General features: G+C 42.7%; 1 protein-coding gene across 1 annotated transcript; it reads right to left on the bottom strand.

Moving 5' to 3' along the window:
- Positions 1 to 1571: 1571 nt before the first annotated feature.
- On the bottom strand, positions 1572 to 24097 carry LOC141161983 (uncharacterized). The gene is made up of 3 exons (XM_073647577.1): positions 23770 to 24097; positions 11947 to 12055; positions 1572 to 2639 (listed from the first exon to the last, which is right to left on the bottom strand). Exons 2-3 carry the CDS (start codon positions 12023 to 12025, stop codon positions 1915 to 1917), a joined length of 804 nt encoding a protein of 267 aa, XP_073503678.1. The 5' UTR covers positions 12026 to 12055; positions 23770 to 24097; the 3' UTR covers positions 1572 to 1914.
- Positions 24098 to 25472: the final 1375 nt, after the last annotated feature.

Here is a 25472-nt window from a genome sequence, read left to right as displayed (position 1 = left end):
AAAAACATCAGAAAGGCAGAGAAGAAGAATGGTGAGATCAGTCAAGGACAATCCTCAGACCACCTCCAGAGAGCTGCAGCATCAACTTGCTGCAGATGGTGTCACTGTGCATCGGTCAACTATACAATGCACTTTGCACAAGGAGAAGCTGTATGGGAGAGTGATGCGAAAGAAGCCGTTTCTGCAAGCACGCCACAAACAGAGTCGTTTCAGGTATGCAAAAGCACATTTGGAGAAGCCAATTTCTTTTTGGAAGAAGGTCCTGTGGACTGATGAAACCAAGATTGAGTTGTATGGTCATAAAAAAAGGCATTATGCATGGCGGCAAAAAAACACAGCATTCCATGAAAAACTCTTGCTACCCACAGTAAAATTTGGTGGAGGTTCCATCATGCTTTGGGGCTGTGTGGCCAATGCCGGCACCAGAAATCTTGTTAAAGTTGAGGGACGTATGGATTCCACTCAGTATCAGCAGATTCTTGACAATAATGTTGAAGAAACAGTGACAAAGTTGAAGTTACGCAGGGGATGGATCTTTCAGTAAGACAATGATCCAAAACACCGCTCCAAATCTACTCAGGCATTCATGCAGAGGAACAATTACAATATTCTGGAATGGCCATCCCAGTCCCCAGACCTGAATATCATTGAACATCTGTGGGATCATTTGAAGAGGGCTGTCCATGCTCGACGACCATCAAACTTAACTGAACTGGAATTGTTTTGTAAAGAGGAATGGTCAAAAATACCTTCATCCAGGATCCAGGAAATCATTAAAAGCTACAGGAAGCGACTAGAGGCTGTTATTTTTGCAAAAGGAGGATCTACTAAATATTAATGTCACTTTTCTGGTGAGGTGCCCATACTTATGCACCTGTCAAATTTTGCTTGAATGCAGATTGCACATTTTCTGTTAGTACAATAAACCTCATTTCAAGGCACAAACATTACTGTGCCCAACAGTTATTACATATATCAAACTGAAATAGCTGTTGCAAAAACACCAATTTTTATAAAACATTAAGGTTAAGATTAATAGGGGTGCCCAAACTTTTTCATATGACTGTATTTCCCAGGAAAATTCATTTTTGTTTCGTTTTTGCATGTTTTATTGTGAGTCCGTAAACGTGGCGTAATACTCTGACAACATTGTTGACAGCGGTGAGCTGGGAGTCAGAAATGCTTCCAGGGGTCTTCCCCATGCTGTTCCCATGTCATTTGAGCACTGTTCCCATCGATTTGGGCAATTTTTAGGCCCTCTGCAGACCGCCGGGGGAGCCGCCGGAAAAATGCTCGAGTTTCCCATAGACTTACATTGGGCTCGTTACTTGGTCCGGGCACTCGAGTATTCCAATTTGCTTGACTAGAACAACGAGTACCCAAGCATTTTAGTGCTCGCTCATCACTAATAAACATACAAAGTTTGAATATTGCAAATGTTAATTCATTAAATTTATTACTAAAATAAAGTACAGCATGTCAGGAGAAAAATATTCTCAGAATAACTAGGATGTGACATTCCATCTTAATTACCACATAAACTGACATGTCAGATTTGAAAAATTGGGCTTGGCCACTGAAGGGTTATAATGCCTTCTTCCCAATACGAGTCCTCTGATGTCTAAAAAATGGAGATTTAGATTAAAAAATACATTCTGAACATGAAAATGGCTTCTCTCCTGCGTGAATTTTCTCATGTGTAACAAGATGAGATTTAATAGGAAAAGATTTCCCACATTCTGAACATGAAAATGGCTTCTCTCCTGTGTGAATTCTCTCATGTATAACAAGAGATGATTTCTCTGTAAAACATTGTCCACATCTGGAACATTAAAATCGCTTCTCTCCTGTGTGAATTTTCTCATGTATAACAAGAGATGATTTCTCTGTAAAACATTGTCCACATCTGGAACATTAAAATCGCTTCTCTCCTGTGTGAATTCTCTCATGTATAACAAGATGTGATTTCTCTGTAAAACATTTCCCACATTCTGAACATGAAAATGGCTTCTCTCCTGTGTGAATTCTTTCATGACTAACAAGATGAGATTTCTCTGTAAAACATGTTCCACATTCTGAACATGAAAATGGCTTCTCTCCTGTGTGAATTCTCTCATGTTTAAGAAGATGAGATTTCTCTGTAAAACATTTTCCACATTCTGAACATGAAAATGGCTTCTCTCCAGTGTGAATTCTCTCATGACTAACAAGATAAGATTTCTCTGTAAAACATTTTGCACATTCTGAACATGAAAATGGCTTCTCTCCTGTGTGAATTCTCTCATGTGTAACAAGAGATGATTTTTCTGTAAAACATTTCCCACATTCTGAACATGAAAATGGCTTCTCTCCCGTGTGAATTCTCTCATGTATAACAAGAGTTGATTTATGTTTAAAACATTTTTCACATTCTGAACAATTAAATGTCTTCTTCCTTCTGGGAGCTCTTTTATTTTCCACACTTATTTTTTGATTTTTATTTTGCTTAAGAGTCTGTAATGAATAAGGACACTGTACTTTAAAAGGATCCATGTCTGAGATGTTGGCATGCTCTTCATATGGGTCTTGTGCAATACTACAATCATCAGTTTTAAAATCTAAAGATATGAGATGTCTTTCGGAGTGCCTGGTACAGCCATCTGCCAAGAATAAAACACATTTTATTTTTGAGCAAAATAAACCTTAATATTTATATTTATCTAAATATAAAAATATTAAGAAAAGTAAAAATAAAAAAATTACAGACAAATTGCAATGTGTGTAACAAATTTATATTATTAACTTACTAAAGTGTAATTTGCATAATGTGATGACTCCACAAAGAATAAATTGTACTAATGTTCATTCCCAATCATTGGCCAGTGCAAACATCAAATAATAAAACTATAATAATGTAAAAATAATTTAATTGGTCGCATATTTTATATGAGAATAAAAATGATCGTTGTCGACAGTTCATACTCCCCTTTTGTGTAAATTGAGGATGTTCAGCATTAATAAAAAAGCCATGAGATGAGGAAACAAATTATTATTGCTACATCAAAATGAAAGCTAATAAGCCCCAATCAACTCATTATATCATCAATCAGGGCTCATTGATGAAACGATATTCTCCTTGCAGCCACTCGATTTCATTCTTCAGGGGAAGTAGAGGGCTGTAGCAGTCACCTCTCTGTTAGAGCTCCATGCACCACCTCAATGACTGGAAGCGAGCGGCTGCAGGGAAAATATAACTTTAATTTCTCCCAGTAGTCACTCTCCCAGTAAACACAGCCTAACATGCTTTAAATACTATTTACCTGCAAATTACCATTATATATCTGCAGTTAAATAGCGTTTTTGTTGCTGACAGGTTATCTTTAAGATTTCATTTACACAGGCAGATATTAAGATAGATAGTAACAAGCACTGATTCATGATATGGGGAGCAGCTTTCTTCTCTCTCCCCATGGAAAACAGTGAATGCTTGACTGAACCTTCATGTCTGTGGAGGGTTTCAGAGAGACAGCGGTCAGCAGACTCAGGTACAAGTAATGTATATACTAACATGTATAATTACATGTCTATGTCTGTGGTCTGGACTGTTGTTGAATAATAAGGAATAATTGGACTCCATATTGCATCCTCTGGTGTGTGCTGTGGAAATTATATCTATTATTCGGCGGACACTTTAAATCGACCACTGGCACCCCATTTTCCATTTGATAGAGTGCAGGACTTGCTCATATCGTGTCATTCATGTTTAGAGAAATGCTCAGGCGTCAGTACTACTAGGTGGTGTCCGTCTCACACAATCGCTGACCGTTACATGCAGAACAGAGGATGGTCGTGTGTTAGGAAGTCATGGCCATGGAGTAAATATAAAGTTGGATAAACCCAGGGAATTCTCTGCTTTCTATTATAATCTACTTCTGGCTGTGACTATGAGACAATTGCCTTAGGGTATGTGCCCACGATGCAGATTTGAAGCAGAGCGTTTTTGCCTCTCCCTGGCAGAAAAAATGCATGCAGATTAGAGATGAGCGGTGTTTGACTAGAACTGTTCGCCAATCTCAAATTCGAGCTGTTTTGGGCGGTGTTCGACGAACTCGAACGATTTGCAAAAAATGTGACTGTTCGAGGTTATGTTCGATAACTGTTCGTACACCAAAAGGTAAACTGGCAGAGAGCTCGGATCCCCATCCTGCATGTCTGGAAATATTTAGAGCACCAATCATAAAGGGATTGTCTGCCACTCACTGTAATGTCACAGCCATGATGGTTGTGGCATTACAGTGGTTGCCCAAATCGATGGGAACAGTGCTCACAGTGAAACATGAAAAGCCGGCAATTCAGCAGCGGCATACACCAGTACCCGACAATTTAGAACAGAAAGATTAGAGCATCACACATAGATTACACTGTGTTCCAAATTATTATGCAAATAATATTTTCTCAGATTTTCCCAAATTACCTATATGAATTGCAGTCATTGTAATTTTCCAGTCAAATAACTATTAGAGTACAATTGAAAGGTTTTTGTACAAACTGCCTATAATAACAGTATATTTAAAAAAAAATAAAAAACTCAAACTGCACTCAAAATGCATGTTCCAAATTATTATGCACAGCAGAGTTTTCAACCTTTTCATTTTAATAAAGAACAAAAAAATGGTCATTTTTGAAATTATAAGCATTAGCAGGTTATTACAAACTGAAATCAAACAGTTTTCAACTCAAAACTTTATTCTAGGTGATGTTACATTTGCACATAGGACCCCTTGTTTGAAAGGAGCTTCTGAACTCTCTCGTCCATTGAATTTGTCAGGTTTTGGATGGTTTCTGCTTCCAATTGTTTTGCATGAGGACAGAATACCCTCCCAGAGCTGTTGCTTAGATGTGAACTGCCTCCCGCCATCATAGACACTCCTTTTGATGATGCTCCAGAGGTTCTCAATGGGGTTGAGGTCAGGGGAGCATGGGTGCCACACCATAAGTTTGTCCCCTTTTATGCCCAAAGCAGCCAGAGATGCAGATGTGTTATGTGCAGCATGAGACGGGGCATTATCATGCATGAAAATGATCTTGCTGCGGAATGCACGGTTCTTCTTCTTGAACCATGGAAGGAAGTGCTGTTTGAGAAACTCAACATACATTATGGAGTTCATCTTTACCCCTTCAGGGATCCTAAAAGGGCCGACAATCTCTCTCCCCATGATTCCAGCCCAAAACATTACTCCACCTCCTCCTTGTTAGCGCCGTAGCCGTGTTTGCATGGGGTGTCCATCAACCAGCTATCCTCCACTCCATCCATCTGGACCATTGATATCATTTCATGCATGATAATGCCCCGTCTCATGCTGCACATAACACATCTGCATCTCTGGCTGCTATGGGCATAAAAGGGGACAATCTTATGGTGTGGCACCCATGCTCCCCTGACCTCAACCCCATTGAGAACCTCTGGAGCATCATCAAAAGGAGAGTCTATGATTGCGGGAGGCAGTTCACATCTAAGCAACAGCTCTGGGAGGGTATTCTGTCCTCATGCAAAACAATTAAAGCAGAAACCATCCAAAACCTGACAAATTCAAATTCAAGTTCAATTTCGAACAAGGGGTCCTATGTGCAAATGTAACATCACCTAGAATAAAGTTTTGAGTTGAAAACTGTTTGATTTCAGTTTGTAATAACCTGCTAATGCTTATAATTTCAAAAATGACCATTTTTTTGTTCTTTATTAAAATGAAAAGGTTGAAAACTCTGCTGTGCATAATAATTTGGAACATGCATTTTGAGTGCAGTTTGAGCTTTTTATTTTTTAAAAAATATACTGTTATCATAGGCAGTTTGTACAAAAACCTTTCAATTGTACTCTAATAGTTATTTGACTGGAAAATTACAATGACTGCAATTCATATAGGTAATTTGGGAAAATCTGAGAAAATATTATTTGCATAATAATTTGGAACACAGTGTAGATAGATAGAAACATGTCAGTCACATATATAATAAATATAGTGACAGTGTTGGTTACTGTACTTGTCATTTAGTGTTAAAGAATTTATCAAAAAAAATAATAGTGTTTTCATGCACCGTCTCTTTAAAAAAGTCGACCAGCAATTCAGCATCGGTACCCGACAATTTATAACAGAAAGAATAGAGCATCACACATAGATTAGATAGATAGAAACATGTCAGTCACATATATAATAAGTACAGTGATAGTGTTGATTACTGTACTTGTCATTTAGTGTTAAAATAAAGGATTTATTAAAAAAAAAATTGGCGTGGGGTTCCCCGTAATTTTAGTCTCTAGCAAAGGCTAGGCAGACAGCTGGGGGCTGGTATTAATAGCCCAGGAAGGGTGCCATGAATATTGGCCCCCTCCCAGGCTAGAAACACCAGCCGTCAGCTGCCCCAGAAATGACGCATCCATAGGATGCGCCAATTTTGGCACTTAGCCTCGCTCTTCCCACTGCCATGTATCGGTGGCAGTGGGGTAATACGGCTGGGGTTGATGTCAGCTTATAATGCTAGCTGACATCAAGCCCAGGTTAGTAATGGAGAGGCGTCTATACGACACCCCCATTACTAACCCCATAGTGAAAGTGAATGTGAAAGAAAAACACCAACACCCAAAATAAAGTCCTTTAATTGAAATAAAGACACATTCCTTTAATGTTCTAAATTAAACCCTACTTACCGTATCGCCCATTCCAGCTGAAGCCAACGATCTCCTGCAATAAAAGTAAAATAATAAACCAACTTCATCCTTACCTTTCCATGGTTCCCAGGACGGCTTCAGCTCTGCTACATTGACATGACAGGCTGGATCACAGCAGAACGCTGCCATCCAGCTTGTCATGCCGCAGACACTGAGCAGCTCCTCAGTGTCTCGCTGTGACGGCATCCAGATGAGCCGAGTTCAATGAACTCAGCTCACCTCATGCACGTCACTGACAGCGTGGGAAAATTCTCCTGCGCTCAGCGCTTGAGCAGAATTCTCTCACGCTGGGATGGCATTGAGATTAGGGATGAGCAAGTATACTCGTTACTATTCGGTACTCGCCGAATAGTACGGTACTCGGGCTACTCGTTACTCCGCGAGTTTCCTTGTGATTACTCGCTGAGTAACGAGTATAATGTAAGTCAATGGGAAATGCGAGTAAGCCGCATGATTGTTTAAAAGCCGGCGGGCAGTAAAAAGTCGCAGGCTTTTAAACAATCACACAGCCCCATACTGCTTCCCCACAGCCTCCCATCCCGATCCTAAGTTAGGACCGGGCGGGGAGCGCAGCACCAGGGAGCGGGGAGCGAAGGACCCGGGCGGGGAAGCCAGCAGTGAAAAGACTTCACCGCCGGCTTTCCCATTCTGTGCTGCGCTCCCCGCTCCCTGATGTACGCTCCCCGCTCCCTGGTGTTTCGCTCCCCGCCCAGTCCTAACTTAGGATCGGGATGGGAGGCGGCGGGGGGAGCGGGGAGTGCACATCAGGGAGCGGGCAGCGCAGCACCGAACTGGAAAGCCGGCGGTGACGTCTTTTCACTGCCGGCTTTCCCGCCGATTATTTCAAATGAACAGCTGAGGCATCAGCTGATGCTGATCAGCTGTTCATTTGAAGTAGCCGCGGTGCCCTCAGAGGGTTCACGTGAGTTCATGCTTGACTGCATGAACTCACATGAACTTTCCCACCTCCGCACAGGTCAGCCACATCTCTGGTAGAGAATCTCTACCAGAAATGTAGCTGAGCTAAAGAAGAAGACTACATTGGACTACCTGGGACTGAAGATAATTTTTTTTAATAAAGATGGAGTCTCTAAGTGTTTTTTTGTTTTATTTCTAATAAAATATTTTTTTCTATGTGTTGTGGTTTTTTTAAATACTTTACTAGAAATTCATGGCGGTCATGTCTAATATTGGCGTGACCCCATGAATTTCGGGCTTAGGGCCAGCGGATAATACAAAGCTGGCCCTAACCCCTTTATTATCCAGTGAGCCACCGCACCAGGGCCCTGGATGAGCTGGATACAGCGCCAGAAGATGGCGCTTCTATGAACGCGACATTTTCTGGGGTGGCTGCGGACTGCAATTCGCAGCAGGGGGGGCCCAGAAAGCTTGGGCCACCCTGCGCTGCGGATTCCAGCCCCCAGCTGCTTAGTTGTACCTGGCTGGACACAAAAATAGGGCGAAGCCCCACGTATTTTTTTTTTAAATTATTTCATGAAATTCATGAAATAATGAAAAAAAGGGCTTCCCTATATTGTTGTGTCCGGACAGGTACAAATAGGCAGCTGGGGGTTGTTGGCAGCCCGTTCCTGGATGCTGTACCTGGCTGGCATACAAAAATATGGCGAAGCCCACTTCAAAATTTTTGGGAAAAATTAATTAAAAAATAAATAATAATTTAGGGACTGCATCTTTATTAACCCCTCAAGTGTCATTTAGTGTTAAAATAAAGGATTTATTAAAAAAAAATTGGCGTGGGATCCCCCATAATTTTAGTCTCTAGCGGAGGTTAAGCAGATGGCTGGGGCAGATGTTTGAAGCCTGGGAAGGGGGTAATACCCACGGAGCTACCCAGGCTACTAATATCAGCCCCCAGCTGAATACCTAGCCTTTACTAGCTATTAAAATGGGGGACGCAGAAAAAAATGACGTGGGGTCCCCCTATTTTAATAGCTAGCAAAGGCTAAGCAGACAGCTGGGGGCTGATATTAATAGCCCAGGAAGGGTGCCATGAATATTGGCCCCCTCCCAGGCTAGAAACAGCAGCCGTCATCCGCCCCAGCCTTTGCTAGAGACTAAAATTACGGGGAGCCCCATGCCAAATTTTTTTTTTAATAAATCCTTTATTTTAACACTAAATGACAAGCACAGTAATCAACACTATCACTGTACTTATTATATATGTGACTGACATGTTTCTATCTATCTAATCTATGTGTGATGCTCTATTCTTTCTGATCTAAATTGTCGGGTACCGGTGTATGCCGCTGCTGAATTGCCAGCTTTTCATGTTTCACTGTGAGCACTGTTCCCATCGATTTGGGCAACCACTGTAATGCCACAACCTCCATGGCTGTGGCATTACAGTGAGTGGCAGACAATCCCTGCCATTGGTTTTAACGGTGTTCGACGAACCGTTCGACGAACATGCCGGTGTTTGACGAACTGAACCCGAACACTACGGGGGTGGCTCAACACTAATGCAGATTTACATGCGTTTTTTTTTCTGCCAGGGAGAAGTGTTTTTTCAGCGTTTTTACATGCGTTTTCGCATGTATTTTTTTCAAGCGCTTTTCCAAGAGATTTTAAACATGACTTGGAAAGAGCTTGACAAGTTGGTCACACAATATAAATCCACGTAACTGGCATGGATTTATATTGTGTGACCAACTTAGATGCTTTAAATGCTGCATCTATAGTAAAAAAAAAAGAATTAAAAAGTTAAAAATAAAAAAAACCTGTATACTCACCTTTCCGGTCTCCTCCCGGCGGCGGTGATCCTCTCTCCTCGGCATAGCGCGGTGTACTGGCAGGACCTGCGGTGACGTCATTTAACTTTTTATTTCTTTTTTTCACCGCGTGGTAGCCGGGATGAAGAGGAGTTGTAGTCTCCTCTTCATCCTGGGTACCACACACACCGCGATTACGCCGCAAATTCGAGGCCATTGAATTTAATTTAAACGCAGCAAATTCACATATACAGTACAGATCAAAAGTTTGGACACACCTTCTCATTTAAATATTTTTCGGTATTTTCATGACTATGAAAATTGTACATTCACACTGAAGGCATCAAAACTATGAATTAACACATGTGGAATTATATACTTAACAAAAAAGTGTGAAACAACTGAAAATATGTCTTATATTCTAGGTTCTTCAAAGTAGCCACCTTTTGCTTTGATGACTGCTTTGCACACTCTTGGCATTCTCTTGATGAGCTTCAAGAGGTAGTCACCGGAAATGGTTTTCACTTCACAGGTGTGCCCTGTCAGGTTTAATAAGTGGGATTTCTTGCCTTATAAATGGGGTTGGGACCATCAGTTGTGTTGTGCAGAAGTCAGGTGGATACACAGCTGATAGTCCTACTGAATAGACTGTTAGAATTTGTATTATGGCAAGAAAAAAGAAGCCAAGTAAAGAAAAACGAGTGGCCATCATTACTTTAAGTAATGAAGGTCAGTCAGTCCGAAAAATTGGGCAAACTTTGAAAGTGTCCCCAAGTGCAGCTGCAAAAACCATCAAGCGCTACAAAGAAACTGGCTCACATGAGGACCGCCCCAGGAAAGGAAGACCAAGAGTCACCTCTGCTTCTGAGGATAAGTTTATCTGAGTCACCAGCCTCAGAAATCGCAGGTTAACAGCAGCTCAGATTAGAGACCAGGTCAATACCACACAGAGTTCTAGCAGTAGTCACATCTCTACAACAATTGTTAAGAGGAGACTTTGTGCAGAAGACCTTCATGGTAAAATAGCTGCTAGGTAACCACTGCTAAGGACAGGCAACAAGCAGAAGAGACTTGTTTGGGCTAAAGAACACAAGGAATGGACATTAGACCAGTGGAAATCTATGCTTTGGTCTGATGAGTTCAAATTTGAGATCTTTGGTTCCAACCACCGTGTCTTTGTGCGACGCAGAAAAGGTGAACGGATGGACTCTACATGCCTGATTCCCACCGTGAAGCATGGAGGAGGAGGTGTGATGGTGTGGGGGGTGCTTTGCTGGTGACACTGTTGGGGATTTATTCAAAATTGAAGGCATACTGAACCAGCATGGCTACCACAGCATCTTGCAGCGGCATGCTATTCCATCCAGTTTGCGCTTAGTTGGACCATCATTTATTTTTCAACAGGACAATGATCCTAAACACACCTCCAGGCTGTGTAAGGGCTATTTAACCAAGAAGGTGAGTGATGGGGTGCTACGCCAGATGACCTGGCCTCCACAGTCACCAGACCTGAATCCAATCGAGATGGTTTGGGGTGAGCTGGGCCGCAGAGTGAAGGCAAAAGGGCCAACAAGTGCTAAGCATCTGTGGGAACTCCTTCAAGATTGTTGGAAGACCATTTCCGGTGACTACCTCTTGAAGCTCATCAAGAGAATGCCAAGAGTGTGCAAAGCGGTCATCAAAGCAAAAGGTAGCTACTTTGAAGAACCTAGAATATAAGACATATTTTCAGTTCTTTCACACTTTTTTGTTAAGTATATAATTCCACATGTGTTAATTCATAGTTTTGATGCCTTCAGTGTGAATGTATAATTTTCATAGTCATGAAAATACAGAAAAATCTTTAAATGAGAAGGTGTGTCCAAACTTTTGGTCTGTACTGTACCAGTGGGTTTGCTGCGTTTCAATGTAACTCAATGGCCGCGAATTTGCGGCATAATCACGGTAGAATTGGTCATGCTGCGTTTTGTAACGGAATGCGAATTCGGCGTGCTAATTAGCGCATCATGTGCACAGCACATCCGAATTCACATTGCTTTGCATGGCAGATGGTTTTACAGGTGTTTTCGCGGCCATAAAAACGCTACAAGAACGCTGGGCACAGCCTTAAAACGTTTTTTTTAAGCTCCAGCTAGTTCAGTAAATCAAATAGGTTACTTAGGTTATATATTAACCCCGGAACCAGAGCCTTGATGGATATGATATACAGCACTAAACTACATACTTTGCCCATGGGGTTTGTTACGTATTTGTGTTGAATCGATGATCTATCATCCCAGTCTATTCTTAAATCCATATTATAGATACACAACTGTTGTAATTTCATATTGCCCTATTACATTGTCAGCCATATATAATCTGTATTTTAGCTGAATGGGGGAATCTATGGCCAAAAAAAGCTGAGAAAACACAACATAAAACTTCAAGCCTAAAATTGTTCAGTTCGGTGAATGAGGAGAATGTGACTGTTCTCTGCTTTATTTAGTGGTGACTCCTCACTGGGGCAGTTACCTGTAGGAACGTCCTCTTTGCACCCCTCATCATCCCACACATTGCTTTCTCCTTTCTTCATTATGGCTCCAGAATTCATATTCTTCAGGTATTTGTCTGAATGTTAAAACTGTGAAAGAAATAATGTAAAAGTCACATACAGAAGGAAAACTCACGTGGAATATACTAGATGGAGGCTTTTCCTACAAGCTCATGTGGCACCTGAGCCGCCAAATGATGCTGACATCTCCGCCTCCTATATCACTGGGGCTGCCCTCAGTCAGTATGGCGGCGTGTAGTGATAGAAGCAGGCGTCACTGTAAGTATACTGCATTATGGCAAATTAACTTCCTTCATTATTTTGTCTTTACACTTCGGATACACTAGCATTTTTATTTTGCCATCATTTAAGGAATGTTTTGCCTGGAAATGTATTTTTCGGGTACATGCTATTTTTTGTGAGGTTGGAACCAATTTACCATTTTTTTCTTCAGTTTTTTTATTCACTTCTGATATAAATGTCATGTTAGATAAGTCACCACCCCTTTTTGAATATCTGAATATGGTCTAAACCATATATGTCAAACTCTGTCTCACAGGCCAGATTTGGCCGGCAGGGTGATTATATTTGTGTCGCAAAGTCAGCACCGCCCTCTCCACCCAGCATCACTCCTACAATTGTCTTGGCATCCTGGATGCAATGAAAGTAATGATGGAGGAGGGAGAGTCAGCCATCATCTTCCCTCTGCGTCTGACTTTTCAGTGCAGGCCTCTGCCATCCAGTCCTCTTTGGGGGCTAACAAATACAATGAAAATTAAAAACATTTTTGAAAAAAATAAAAAATAAATAAAAGTTCCCATCACCCTGTTTCCTAAAATAAAAAAAAAACTCCAGAATTACAGTTTTTTGGTTGCTGCAACATTGCAATAAAATGCAACAACAGGCAATGAAAATATTGTATCTACCCCAAAAAGGTATCATTAAAAATGTCAGCTTGCGCGCAAAACAGTAAGCCCTTACCCGGCCCCAGATCCCGAAAAATGGAGACGTTACGAGTCTCAGTGACGTTTTTTTTTGCAAACTTTAGATTTTTTTTAACTACTTAAATAAAGTGGTTTTCCATATTATTTCGCTGGCAGATTATGCTGACACTCATTACTCATTGAGTGACATATAGGGGATGCAAGTCTCTTTGCAAGGTTTACCAACCATACCCTGCCCTTTCTTCTTTTAGCTGTTCCTCCCCCAAATCTCACTCCCATTATTTATATTTGAGTATTTTTTGCGAATAATATGTTTTCAATATAGTATATTTATATGGCTAAATAACCTATTAAATAACCTAAATAAACCATGTTTGGTGTCTGCGAACTCATAATTAACTGAGGAATAATAATGATGGGTCAGTTTTAGCATTCAGTGAACATGGTAAACAAAAACCCCCAAAAATAATTGTGGAATTGCACTTTTTTTGCAATTTCACCGCACTCTCCATTATTTTCCTGTTTTCCAGTACATGATATTGTAAAACCAATGGTGTCGTTCAAAATTACAACTCGTCCTGCAAAAAACAAGCCCTCATACGCCCATATTGCCAAAAAAATAAAAAAGTTATGGCTTTGAGAAGACAAGGAACAAAAAATGAAAATGGAAAAACCCAAGGTGGCAAAAGGGTTAAATGTTCACAAATCAATGTCAAATGAAAGAGCTGAGGTCCAGTAGTGTATTTTCCACTTACAATCAGGACTGTTACACAAAACTCTTTTGTGTTCATCCAATTAACATATCAAGATTACCATTGTCAGGTCTGTGCTGGACACCCTGGTGAGTCTATGGCTTTGTGCTGCAGGAGGCCTAGAACCAGAGTCTTCTTGGCACTTACTGGAAGAAGGTGTGAAAGGTTTAACTGTTACTGTTCAACCATTCAGTGTAGGACTACTGCACCCAGCCACTGACATCTCATGCCCATGTCAGTTACTAGGGAATGTATCAGACAATATTTTCATGGAGTCATCTGGGGCATTAGATGTTCCATCACCATTTACACATCCTTTTTTGTGAGTTCATTCATATGTAGTAGATTACGTCCGAGTGTCCGCCTCCAATAGGCTTATATGCCTGAAAATAATGCACATCAGAGCACGCTTTGACTCTGTTGACACCATTATAGTGTATGGCTCCATTGGCGCCTACGTCCGAATCCCATTTTAGGGGGTTCGGTTGGAAGCCCTGATGGGATTCCTGAAACTGGGCAAGAACGCGATGTGATAGAGGCCTACGAATCATTTTCAGTAAATGATAATATGGAATTAGTTTAGGAAAAACTTATTAAAGAGGTTAGCCTGGGTAGAATGTTGGGCCCCTTTTCCTCATTACCAATACATAATTTGAGGGTCTCACTGCTAGGTGTGGTCCCCAAAAAGGAGGTTGAAAATTTTTATTTGATTCACTATTTGTCATATTATAAATGGCTATCGGTACATGATGATATTGATGAATCCTTGTTAACTGTTTCCTACACATCACTTGATGAGGCAGTAAAACTGGTCCAGCAGGTGGGTCAGGGGCTTTATTGGCAAATCAGATGTTGAATCAGCATTCCGCCTCCTGCCAGTACATCACTCATTATGTTGACTCCCTACAGGCTGCTCCCCTTCATGTGCTTATTCTAAGGCTTTCAGAACATTTTCTTTTGTGTGGGTTCAGCTCATCGTTTCACATGTGGTATTAAAGAAGTTGTTCACTACTTTTTATTATCCCCCCAATGTATTCTCCCTGGGCCCCTAAGGGTTTTTGTAATTACCTCATGTTACAGATACTGCCCGTCAACAGTGCTGTCGCGGACCGCTCACAGGCGTCACGTGACCCGCCACTGATGTCACGTCAAGTGAGGCGTGACATCAGTGACGTGGTCCCCGCGGTGGATGCTGGATTGTGGGCGGGGTTACCCCCCCCGCGTCACACCCAGCATTAACTGCACCACAAGGTAAGTATAAAACCCCTTAGGGGCCCCGGGGAATACATGGGGGGGGGGGGTAATAAAAAGTAGTGGACAACCCCTTTAACTTGGAATCTTTGACTCTCATTTTTTCTTGTTTTGGAGTTCCATTGGAAGTAGAAAAATCTCTGGGCCTGATGATCACATTTTTTAATGAGAGGTATTGAAAATGATTCCCAGAGTATAGAATGTCGCTTACCTGAGCCAAAGCAGTGGTGAAAACAAAGATAACTTTACAATGTCTTCCATCTCATTTGTGTAAATCTGTATTAGTGAGCACTTCTCCTTTGTTGAGATAATCCACCCACCTTACAGATGTGGCATATAAAATGCTGATTAGACACATGATTATTGCACAGGTGTGTATTAAGCCCTCGTCACACTAAGCGAGATCGCTGCTGAGTCAAAAGTTCTGTGACGCAACAGCGACCTTAGTAGCGATCTCGCTTAGTGTGACACGTAGCAGCGACCAGGCCCCTGCTGTGAAATCGCTGGTCGTGTCGGAAAGGTCTGGACCTTTTTTTGATCGTTGAAATCCCGCTGGGTAGCATGCATCGGTGCGTTTGACACCTTACCAATGACCTAGTAAGCGACTCAGAATTGAGACACATAGGCGTGCATTTGCGTTGCCTTTTCCGCACCCCTCAGCTCCGATTGGTGGTCGCTACTGCGCTCTGATTGGGCGGCCTTGCCTTAAACAGAAGGCAACATAGTAGCGCTTCCGTCCTTTGTTCCTGACTGCGTGGTGGATTGCAGATTGTAGTAGAGTTCTCTGGGCTTCGCTCCACATCGATTCTTCAACGGTTCTTCTGACACCTATCTATGTGCACGGTAGGTATCGTTTGGGGTCTCAAATGCGTTCCCATTGCCTTCTTAATTTATAGGACACCTACTAATTATCTGCTATCATTGCTCTGGAGGGAGGGAGGGCTTGGCTTCTATCTGTGTACATATGCTTTTGCATGGGCAGCCATTTTAGGGGGTCTCGTGTGCACACGGTAGTGTGGTTCAAACAGTATTTTTTTTTATTTTTTTTCAGATGTTCCATGTATGCTCACTGTATGCTATTTTTTATTTCAGATGTCTTACAATAGCGACGAATTTGTCCGTGAACTAATCGAGATGTATCGGTCCCTGCCCTGCCCTTGGCAGATTAAGTCAGCCGAGTACAGTAAACGAAATAAAAAAAGGGAGGCATATGGGAAACTAGTTGCTCTCTTTAAGAAGCATAATCCCTGCGAGAAGGTGGATGAGACTGTTGTTCGGAAAAAGGGTCTTCGCACAGTCTATAAAAAAGAGCTGAACAAAGTGGAGAAGTCAATGAAGTCTGGTGCCGGCACAGATGAGGTTTATGTGCCCTCGTTATGGTACTATGACTTGCTTGGCTTCACCCGTGACCAGGAGCTGCCGCACACAATAGTATCTTCAATGCGGCAGACCCTGGATCAAGACCCTGTGATCCCGACTGACACCCCTGTTGGAGATGTAAGTACCTTCTTTGCTTGCTTCCCTGTAAATAGCATTTAAACTTGGTATGTACATTCCATAGTTGAATAGAAAAAATTAACTAATGTTTTACCTGCTTAATTCTGCAATTTACAAAAGTTATCCCTTCCAGTTCAGATAAGTACACTCCATTACTATTTTCGCCCCACTCAGTTCTCATACCGTTGAATGACATTTCATATCCTGTACTGCTAGTGCTTCCCCTCACATTTGTTTCCAGTGCACGTTTACCCATGCTGGTCATGATATATCCAATGCCAACACATTTCTGTGGTGTGGTGCTGGATGTTGTAAAATAATTTTTGGGTTTAGCTTTAACATTAATTTTCTGTTCCCACAGCAACATCAGCAAGATCTGTCAACCACAACAAGTGAAGACATCCTGGGTGGTGAATCTAGCCTGGCGGAGGCTACTGAGGGGTCGAGTGAAAACCCAGCACCCTCAACCCTCAACTCAGCTACTGTACCTCGGCGAATAATCAATTCACGTAAGTGAAAGGCCACCTTGTCGCCATCAACAGAGCTAGTCTCTTTGGCAAAGCAAATTTTAAGCCAGCAGACCAACACCGGCATGGACAGCTTTGCCAACTTCGCCACTGATCGACTTCAGAAGCTGGATGACACACACAGGATCCATGCCGAAAGGGTCATTTTCCAGACTAAGTAAAGCGGCAGCCGGTCAACTGGACGAAACGTCAACTGTACATAGTAGGATCGACAGTGATCCTTGTGCAAGGCAGTCATGGACCCAAATGCCGGAGCCACTGCGTAGCACACCAGTGCGACGGATTGTACCTCAGCAAAACCTGCCGCTTGCCCCCCCCCCCACACACACACAATATCCCAGGTTTTCTCATTCTTTCCTTGCAGAACTATCTTCTCCGCCCAGGCAAGGATTTTTGAATGCAGAAAACCAATATCAAGATCTTTAGTGACATTTTACTTTTAGGGTTTAAGTTTAATGTTTAAATTGTTAAGTTATTGTTTATTTAATAGTTAATTTAATTGTTTATTTATTAAAATATTTGTTCATAATAAAAATGTTTTTTGGATTAAAACTTGCAGCCTGCTTTACTGAATTCAGCATATAGTTATTAGCAGGTCTACTAGGCGGGGTAATGGACTGGGTGCATCTATACAGATGCATACATATAATGGGTGTGAGTGATGAAACATGTTATTTGTTTGTAACAAAGAGTACACAACAGCGGATATAAACTTTAATGTTTTTTTATAACAACGAAATAAATATAACAACAAAAAACAAAAATATAGTAACAACAAAAAACTAAAAAAGTTAGTGGCTGCCGCGCCGCTGTTGGGCCACCACAAACCTTGCCAGCATCACTCCGTGCTGTTGGACTGCTTCTGTTAGTGTCCGCTGTGACGCCAGGAGGTCGTCTAATGTAGGGTTTGCACAAGGATCACGGTCGATCCTACTATGTACAGTTGACGTTTCATCCAGTTGACCGGCTGCCGCTTTACTTAAAGTCTCGAAAATGACCCTTTCGGCATGGATCCTCTGTGTGTCATCCAGCTTCTGAAGTCGATCAGCGGCGAAGTTGGCAAAGCTGTCCATGCCAGTGTTGGTCTGCTGGCTTAAAATTTGCTTTGCCAAAGAGACTAGCTCTGTTGATGGCGACAAGGTGACCTTTCTCTTACGTGAATTGATTATTCGCCGAGGTACAGTAGCTGAGTTGTGGGTTGAGGGTGCAGGGTCTTCACTCGACCCCTCAGTAGCCTCCGCCAGGCTAGATTCATCACCCAGGATGTCTTCACTTGTTGTGGTTGACAGATCTTGCTGATGTTGCTGCGGGAACAGAAAATTAATGTTAAAGCTAAACCCAAAAATTATTTTACAACATCCAGCAACACACCACAGAAATGTGTTGGCATTGGATATATCATGACCAGCATGGGTAAACGTGCACTGGAAACAAATGTGAACGGAAGCACTAGCAGTACAGGATATGAAATGTCATTCAACGGTATGAGAACTGAGTGGGGCGAAAATAGTAAAGGAGTGTACTTATCTGAACTGGAAGGGATAACTTTTGTAAACTGCAGAATTAAGCAGGTAAAACATTAGTTATTTTTTTCTATTCAACTATGGCATGTACATACCAAGTTTAAATGCTATTTACAGGGAAGCAAGCAAAGAAGGTACTTACATCTCCAACAGGGGTGTCAGTCGGGATCACAGGGTCTTGATCCAGGGTCTGCCACATCGAAGATCCTATTGTGCGTGGCAGCTCCTGGTCACGGGTGAAGCCAAGCAAGTCATAGTACCATAACGAGGGCACATAAACTTCATCTGTGCCGGCACCAGACTTCATTGACTTCTCCACCTTGTTCAGCTCTTTTTTAAAGACTGTGCGAAGACCCTGGATCTTTTTCCGAACAACAGTCTCATCCACCTTCTCGCAGGGATTATGCTTCTTAAAGAGAGCAACTAGTTTCCCATATGCCTCCCTTTTTTTATTTCGGTTACTGTACTCGGCAGACTTAATCTGCCAAAGGCAGGGCAGGGACCGATACATCTCGATTAGTTCACGGACAAATTCTTCGCTATTGTAAGACATCTGAAATAAAAAATAGCATACAGTGAACATACATGGAACATTTGAAAAAAATAAAAAAATACTGTTTGAACCACACTACCGTGTGCACACGAGACCACCTAAAATGGCTGCCCATGCAAAAGCATATGTACACAGATAAAAGCCAAACCCTCCCTCCCTTCAGAGCAATGATAGCAGATAATTAGTAGGTGTCCTATAAATTAAGAAGGCAATGGGAACGCATTTGAGACCCCAAACGATACCTACAGTGAACAGAGTATAGGTGTCAGAAGGACCGTTGAAGAATAGATAAATCGAAGAAGAGTCGCAGTCCGGAGAACTCTACTATGATCTGTAAACCAGCACGTGGTCAGGAACAAAGGACGGAAGCGCTACTATGTCGCCTCATAAGACAAGGCCGCCATCCAATCAGAACGCAGTAGCGACCACCAATCGGAATTGGCAACGCAAATGCACGCCTGTATGACTGCAACGTCACACAGTACATCCCTCATCGAGGTGTGAATCGTCAGAGTAGCTGCTATGTGACAGGGTCACAACGACCAACGACATCGTTGTACAGGTCGCCGTATCGTTGCAGCGTCGTTGGTAAGATCGAACTGTTTGACATCTCACCAGCGACCACATAGCGACGCAGCAACGATCTCTACTAGGTCGTATCGTTGTCGGGATCGTTGTAGCGTCTCTCAGTGTGACGGGGCCATTAGGCTGGACACAATAAAAGGCCACTCTAGAATGTGCAGTTTTATCACTAAGCACAATGCCACAGATGTCACAAGTTTTGAGGGAGCGCCCAATTGTCATGCTGACTGTGAATGTCCACCAGAGCTGTTGCCCGTGAATTGATTGATAATTTCTCTACTATAAGCCATCTTCAAAGGTGTTTTAGAGAATTTCGCAGTATTTCCAATCGGCCTCACAAACGAAAACCACGTGTAACCTCTGGATGTATACGACAGCGTTCCTTCCAAATTCCAGCAACCTTACACAGCCACAATCAAATGGACCTACAGGCCACAATCAACAACCCGATCAACTCTATGCAAAGGAAATGTGTTGTATTGCATGAGGCAAATGGTGGTCACACCAGATACTGACTGGTTTGTTTTCTGAAATCCCCGTACCCTTCCCCAATACTGTAAAATGGTACATTTTACAGTGGCCTTTTATTGTGAAACACCTGTGCAATAATCATGTTTCTAATCAGCATCTTATATGCTACACCTGTGAGGCGGATGGTTTATCTTGCATGGGAGAAGTTATCACTAACACAGATTTACACAAATCTACAAACAATATTTGAGAGAAAAAAGCCTTTTGTGTCCATAGAAAAAGTCTTAGTTCTTTGAGGTCAGCTTATGAAAAATTGGAGCAAAACCAAACGTGTTTAGTTTATATTTTAGTCCAGTGTAAGAAATGCCATTATCACAAGCAATATCAATATCGAATGACAATGATACTGAACAATAGCAACATCAGGAAATATTAATATTGATAACACTAATAAGAAACAATAAAAATATTGTACAACAATATTCCTACATAGATTCTGGGGGACGGACAGTAAAGAAAGCACACTGCTAAAAATGTATAAAAAGAAATGATTTCATATCTGAACCAAACCAAATGTGCAGCATAAAGTTGATAAAACAAATCACTAAATAATCACAATACTCCAGGAGCCAATGATTATTGCCAATCCTGGAGAACCATTGATATAGTTACATGGCTGGAGCTAAGTACCTTCGATCCTTTCCCAGGGATTCCTTAGCTGTGGTCTCCTCTTTAGGGATGACTTCTCCATGTATTTCCTTTAGGGTAACACCCTTTTTGAGACTCCAGCTGTCCACTCCTTCCCCCAATCTGGAGACATTGTATCTCACTTTGTGATCTAAGAACTATTCTAATCTTCCTGTCCCTTGCCTACAATATGCTTACAAAGGATAATTAGCACTGTACAACTCACACAGAGACTTGCTGGCTGGTTACCACCTGCTAATGCTTGTGATACAATGGGACATTTCTTGTGCTCCCAGGAACCTTTGTACTGTAAGATACTGTAAACATTGATAAGAGCATCCTGATTACTATTCTAAGATCCTTTTAGAAATTGACTAAAGGACCAACTTTTAGCTACAAAAACGTAATACAATATGGTTTATACAAATATTTCGATATTTTATATCTGTACATCTTACAAGGTAGGCCAAAAATGCCAGCTGGTAAAGAGGTTTCTGAAATTGTGGAGCACAGAGAGATTTTCATGGGTCATTTTCCAGCTGGCACTGATTGTAGGGATACTAGTCTCTGATAGGTTCTGTTAGTTAGGCATTGGGTCAATATTCTATTGTTGGCATTAAAGTGCTGCGGAATATGCTGGCTCTATATAAATATTATTATTATTATTGTTAATAAGGACACTTTGCTACTATTTTTGGATCACTTTCTGGCACTCTAGGACTGGTTATAAGTGTGCCAATTCTGAATTTTGCTCCCATTTCCCATGAACATTTTTTTAAGCTCATAGACAGTCATCCATAATAAAAGGTTATTCCTATCAAAATTGCTGGAATATCATTAGGACACCATCACTTTCAGGGTCAGACTGGCCAGGCAGGAAACAAGAGGGTTCTCCAGTGGGCCCCAAATCCTCGGAGGGCCTCTGAGCAGGATTTAGAAGAGGCCTGCCAGTAACCGCACTGGCTTCAACTGAATGTGCATCCTCAAGTTGCATATTCAGTTGAAACATATTGGGGTTTAGAAAGCCACAGGTTTCCTGCACCGCAATAGTTAAAATGACCGCCGGCCTATCAGATTCCGGCAGGTGACTTCAGTGCATCGGTCGCAAAGCAGTGACATCATATGCTGCCCGTGACGTGCGCGCTGACTTCAGCTGCCAGCCTCCGATAGGCTGGTGGCAACTTTAACCACGCGACTGCTATGGGGCCTGTAAGCTGGGCGTCACAGTACCAGCACCCTTACCGGCCCCCCTCCACCTGTAATCGTGAGCAATGATGATGGAGAAGGGAGTGTCAGCTGAGGCTTCCTCCCCCATAATTCTTCCTCACACCACACTCTCAGGAGCCCGGAGCATCGGGTGGAATGAGGAGAGGTGAGTGTTTGTTTTTTTTCAAATCAGTGACTGGTGGCCATAATAGAGTATGGATGACCATGGGAAGTACATTTTATTCTATGGAGGACCATGGGGAGATCATTATATTGTATGGAGGACCACAGTGAGTGTATTATATTATATGAACGGCTATGGGTAATGCATTATACTAAATGGAAGACTATGGGAAGTACATTATACTATATGGAGTACTATGGGGAGTGCATTATATAATATGGAGGAATATGTGGGGCCATTATACTATATGGAAGACTATATGGGGGCCATTATAATATTTGGAGGGATATCTGGGGGCAGTTATAATATTTGAAGGGCTATGTGGGGGCAATTATATTATATGAAAGCAATTATACAGTGTAAAGGTTTCTGTGGGGTCCATCATAGTGGGTAGACGGCTGTGTGGGGGCTATGATAATGTATGGTGGGAAAATGCAGGCCATTATACAGTGTGGAGTGGTGTGGGGGGCATTATACTGCATGGGGGGTTGTATGGGGGTCACAGTAGGGGGATCATACTGTGTTGGGGTCACAATACTTTGCCTTGGGAGTTGAGATGGGGTAGAGCAGGGTCATTATACTGTGCATGTGGAGGGTACTACTAAGAAATTCACTGGGGGGTATAATACTGTGTTTGGGGGGCACTTTTGTTGGCATCATACTTTATGGGGGCAATGAAAGAGGGATCTAGGACTTCGGCAGGAGTAAAATTACTTTGTAAAGGCTGCAAAGTTGTGAGATATGCTCTTCTGTGACCCCGACAAATATTTATTTTTTGGGGGGGGCAGAGGGGTGGGGGGCAATTAGAAGTTCTGCTATGTGGCCCCATGATTTCTATGTACGCCCCTGTCTGGAACCAATAACGGAGCAGGATCGTTATATGAAGTGATGTCTATGGAGGTTATATGTACAGATAAGGCAGCAGAACCAAGCTAGATGAGCCACTGTATCTAATCATATCATGTGTGATACTGTCTGTTCAGCTGTGTATCTAATCATACCATGTGTGATACTGTCTCCTCAGCTGTGTATCCTATGATTTCATTTGTGATTCTGTTTGTTGATCTACTGTATCTAATCCTATGGTGATACTTTCTGCTGAGCTGTGTATCTAATCCTATCATGTGTGATGTTTGCTCCTTCACTGTATCTAATCACATGTGATATTGTCTTCTTAACTAATCTTACTAATCGAAGCATGTGTGATACAATCGGCCGAAGCGCTGTATGCAAGCACCCATGATACTGTATGCTGAGCTGTGTATCTAATCCTATCAAGTGTGATTCTGACTGCTGAGCTGCTGTATCTAATCTTTGCAGGACATTCCGACCCTTAGTTGGATGTCTCTGACTGAGGTGCCCTGCTCGAAGGGGTTAATACTGTTATTCCCATGATCCCTCCTCCTGCTGGGTCCTGGCCAATTGTCCTTGTTTCCTGTCCCAGTCCCATTCCTGGTTTCCCTATAAATCTTCCTGCCTGTCATCTTGCTATCTTCCGTCTCTCCTTACAGCATGGGTCCCGGAGACTGGTTGTCTGCTGGTGAGAGACCGGTAAGATGACGGACAGTGACAGTCTTGCACAGGCTATTCAGGACAGGATTAGACAGGAGGGGAACACCTGGCTTACCTGCATACTTGGTGAGCCAAGCGCTCCTCCTCCTCAGCAGACTCAGACCCCCTCCGGCAGCCCGCACGGCGAATCCGCCCGCAAGACTCAGCCCCAGCGATGTCTCATCCCGGCGGGTGCGCACAATAGCTGCTCGTTTGTCGGCGGTGGACATGCCCACGCGCCAGAGCTTAATGGCGGTGCCTCTGACACTCCCGGTGCTTTTGGCGCAAAGTTCTTATGTAGCCCCGCCTACCCACCATTATGCCTCGTCTGCGGCTGCTGCATACTGCGTGTCCAGCAGCGCAGAGCGGCGGAACCCTCACTTCTGGCACTTCTGGCACCAAGTTTAAGCAAAAAAAGGCGGCATCCTCTCTTACGGCGCCAAGTTTAAATAAAGCACCGCCCACCCACCCTCACACTGTATCCACGGCTGCTGCATTCTGTGTGCCCAACAGCGCAGAGCCTTCTGTTTCACTACCACTCTCCACCTTCCAGCCACGTCAAAGCACGCACCCCCCACAACGGTTACCCCCTGAGGCTGCTGCACGCTGCGTCCTACAGAGCATCACAGAGCTTCCTCATTGTGCCCCATTTCTCTCCCTTTCACACCCTCAGTCTGCACACACAGCTATGTGTGGCCAGGCTAGCTACAGCTCTTCCTCTGTTGAGGAGGCTGCTAGTAACACACAGCCACTTGCACCCCCAGTGTCCTGATTCACCCCCCTTCACCGCAACCATATGGTGATGCCCAACTAACAATTAATATATTAATATACAGTACAGACCAAAAGTTTGGACACACCTCCTCATTTAAAGATTTTTCTGTATTTTCATGACTATGAAAATCGTACATTCACACTGAAGGCATCAAAACTATGAATTAACACATGTGGAATTATATACTTAACAAAAAAGTGTGAAACAACTGAAAATATGTCTTATATTCTAGGTTCTTCAAAGTAGCCACCTTTTGCTTTGATGACTGCTTTGCACACTCTTGGCATTCTCTTGATGAGCTTCAAGAGGTAGTCACCGGAAATGGTCTTCCAACAATCTTGAAGGAGTTCCCAGAGATGCTTAGCACTTGTTGGCCCTTTTGCCTTCACTATGCAGTCCAGCTCACCCCAAACCATCTCGTTTGGGTTCAGGTCTGGTGACTGTGGAGGCCAGGTCATCTGGCGTAGCACCCCATCACTCTCCTTCTTGGTCAAATAGCCCTTACACAGCCTGGAGATGTGTTTGGGGTCATTGTCCTGTTGAAAAATAAATGATGGTCCAACTAAATGCAAACCAGATGGAATAGCATGCCGCTGCAAGATGCTGTGGTAGCCATCCTGGTTCAGTATGCCTTCAATTTTGAATAAATCCCCATCAGTGTCCCCAGCAAAGCACCCCCACACCATCACACCTCCTCCTCCATGCTTCACGATGGGAACCAGGCATGTAGAGTCCATCTATTCACCTTTTCTGCGTCGCACAAAGACACGGTGGTTGGAACGAAAGATCTCAAATTTGGACTCATCAGACCAAAGCACAGATTTCCACTGGTCTAATGTCCATTCCTTGTGTTCTTTAGCCCAAACAAGTCTCTTCTGCTTGTTGCCTGTCCTTAGCAATGGTTTCCTAGCAGCTATTTTACCATGAAGGCCTGCTGCACAAAGTCTCCTCTTAACAGTTGTTGAAGAGATGTGTCTGCTGCTAGAACTCTGTGTGGCATTGAC

Source organism: Phyllobates terribilis, unplaced genomic scaffold, assembly GCF_046119375.1.
Source record: "Phyllobates terribilis strain yellow unplaced genomic scaffold, ASM4611937v1 Scaffold_9__5_contigs__length_417890890, whole genome shotgun sequence".
Classification (NCBI taxonomy): Eukaryota; Metazoa; Chordata; class Amphibia; order Anura; family Dendrobatidae; genus Phyllobates; species Phyllobates terribilis.
Note: the sequence above shows the minus strand (reverse complement) of the source record. Positions and strands in the feature narration are given on the sequence as shown.

What these genes read in the sequence shown, in the direction of transcription:
- LOC141161983 (XM_073647577.1), bottom strand. Translation starts at nt 12,025, where the DNA reads ATGAATTCTGGAGCCATAATGAAGAAAGGAGAAAGCAATGTGTGGGAT. An exon ending in CAAAGAGGACGTTCCTACAG is followed by an intron (nt 2,640 to 11,946) that starts GTAACTGCCCCA and finishes TATTCTTGGCAG; the next exon opens with ATGGCTGTACCAGGCACTCC.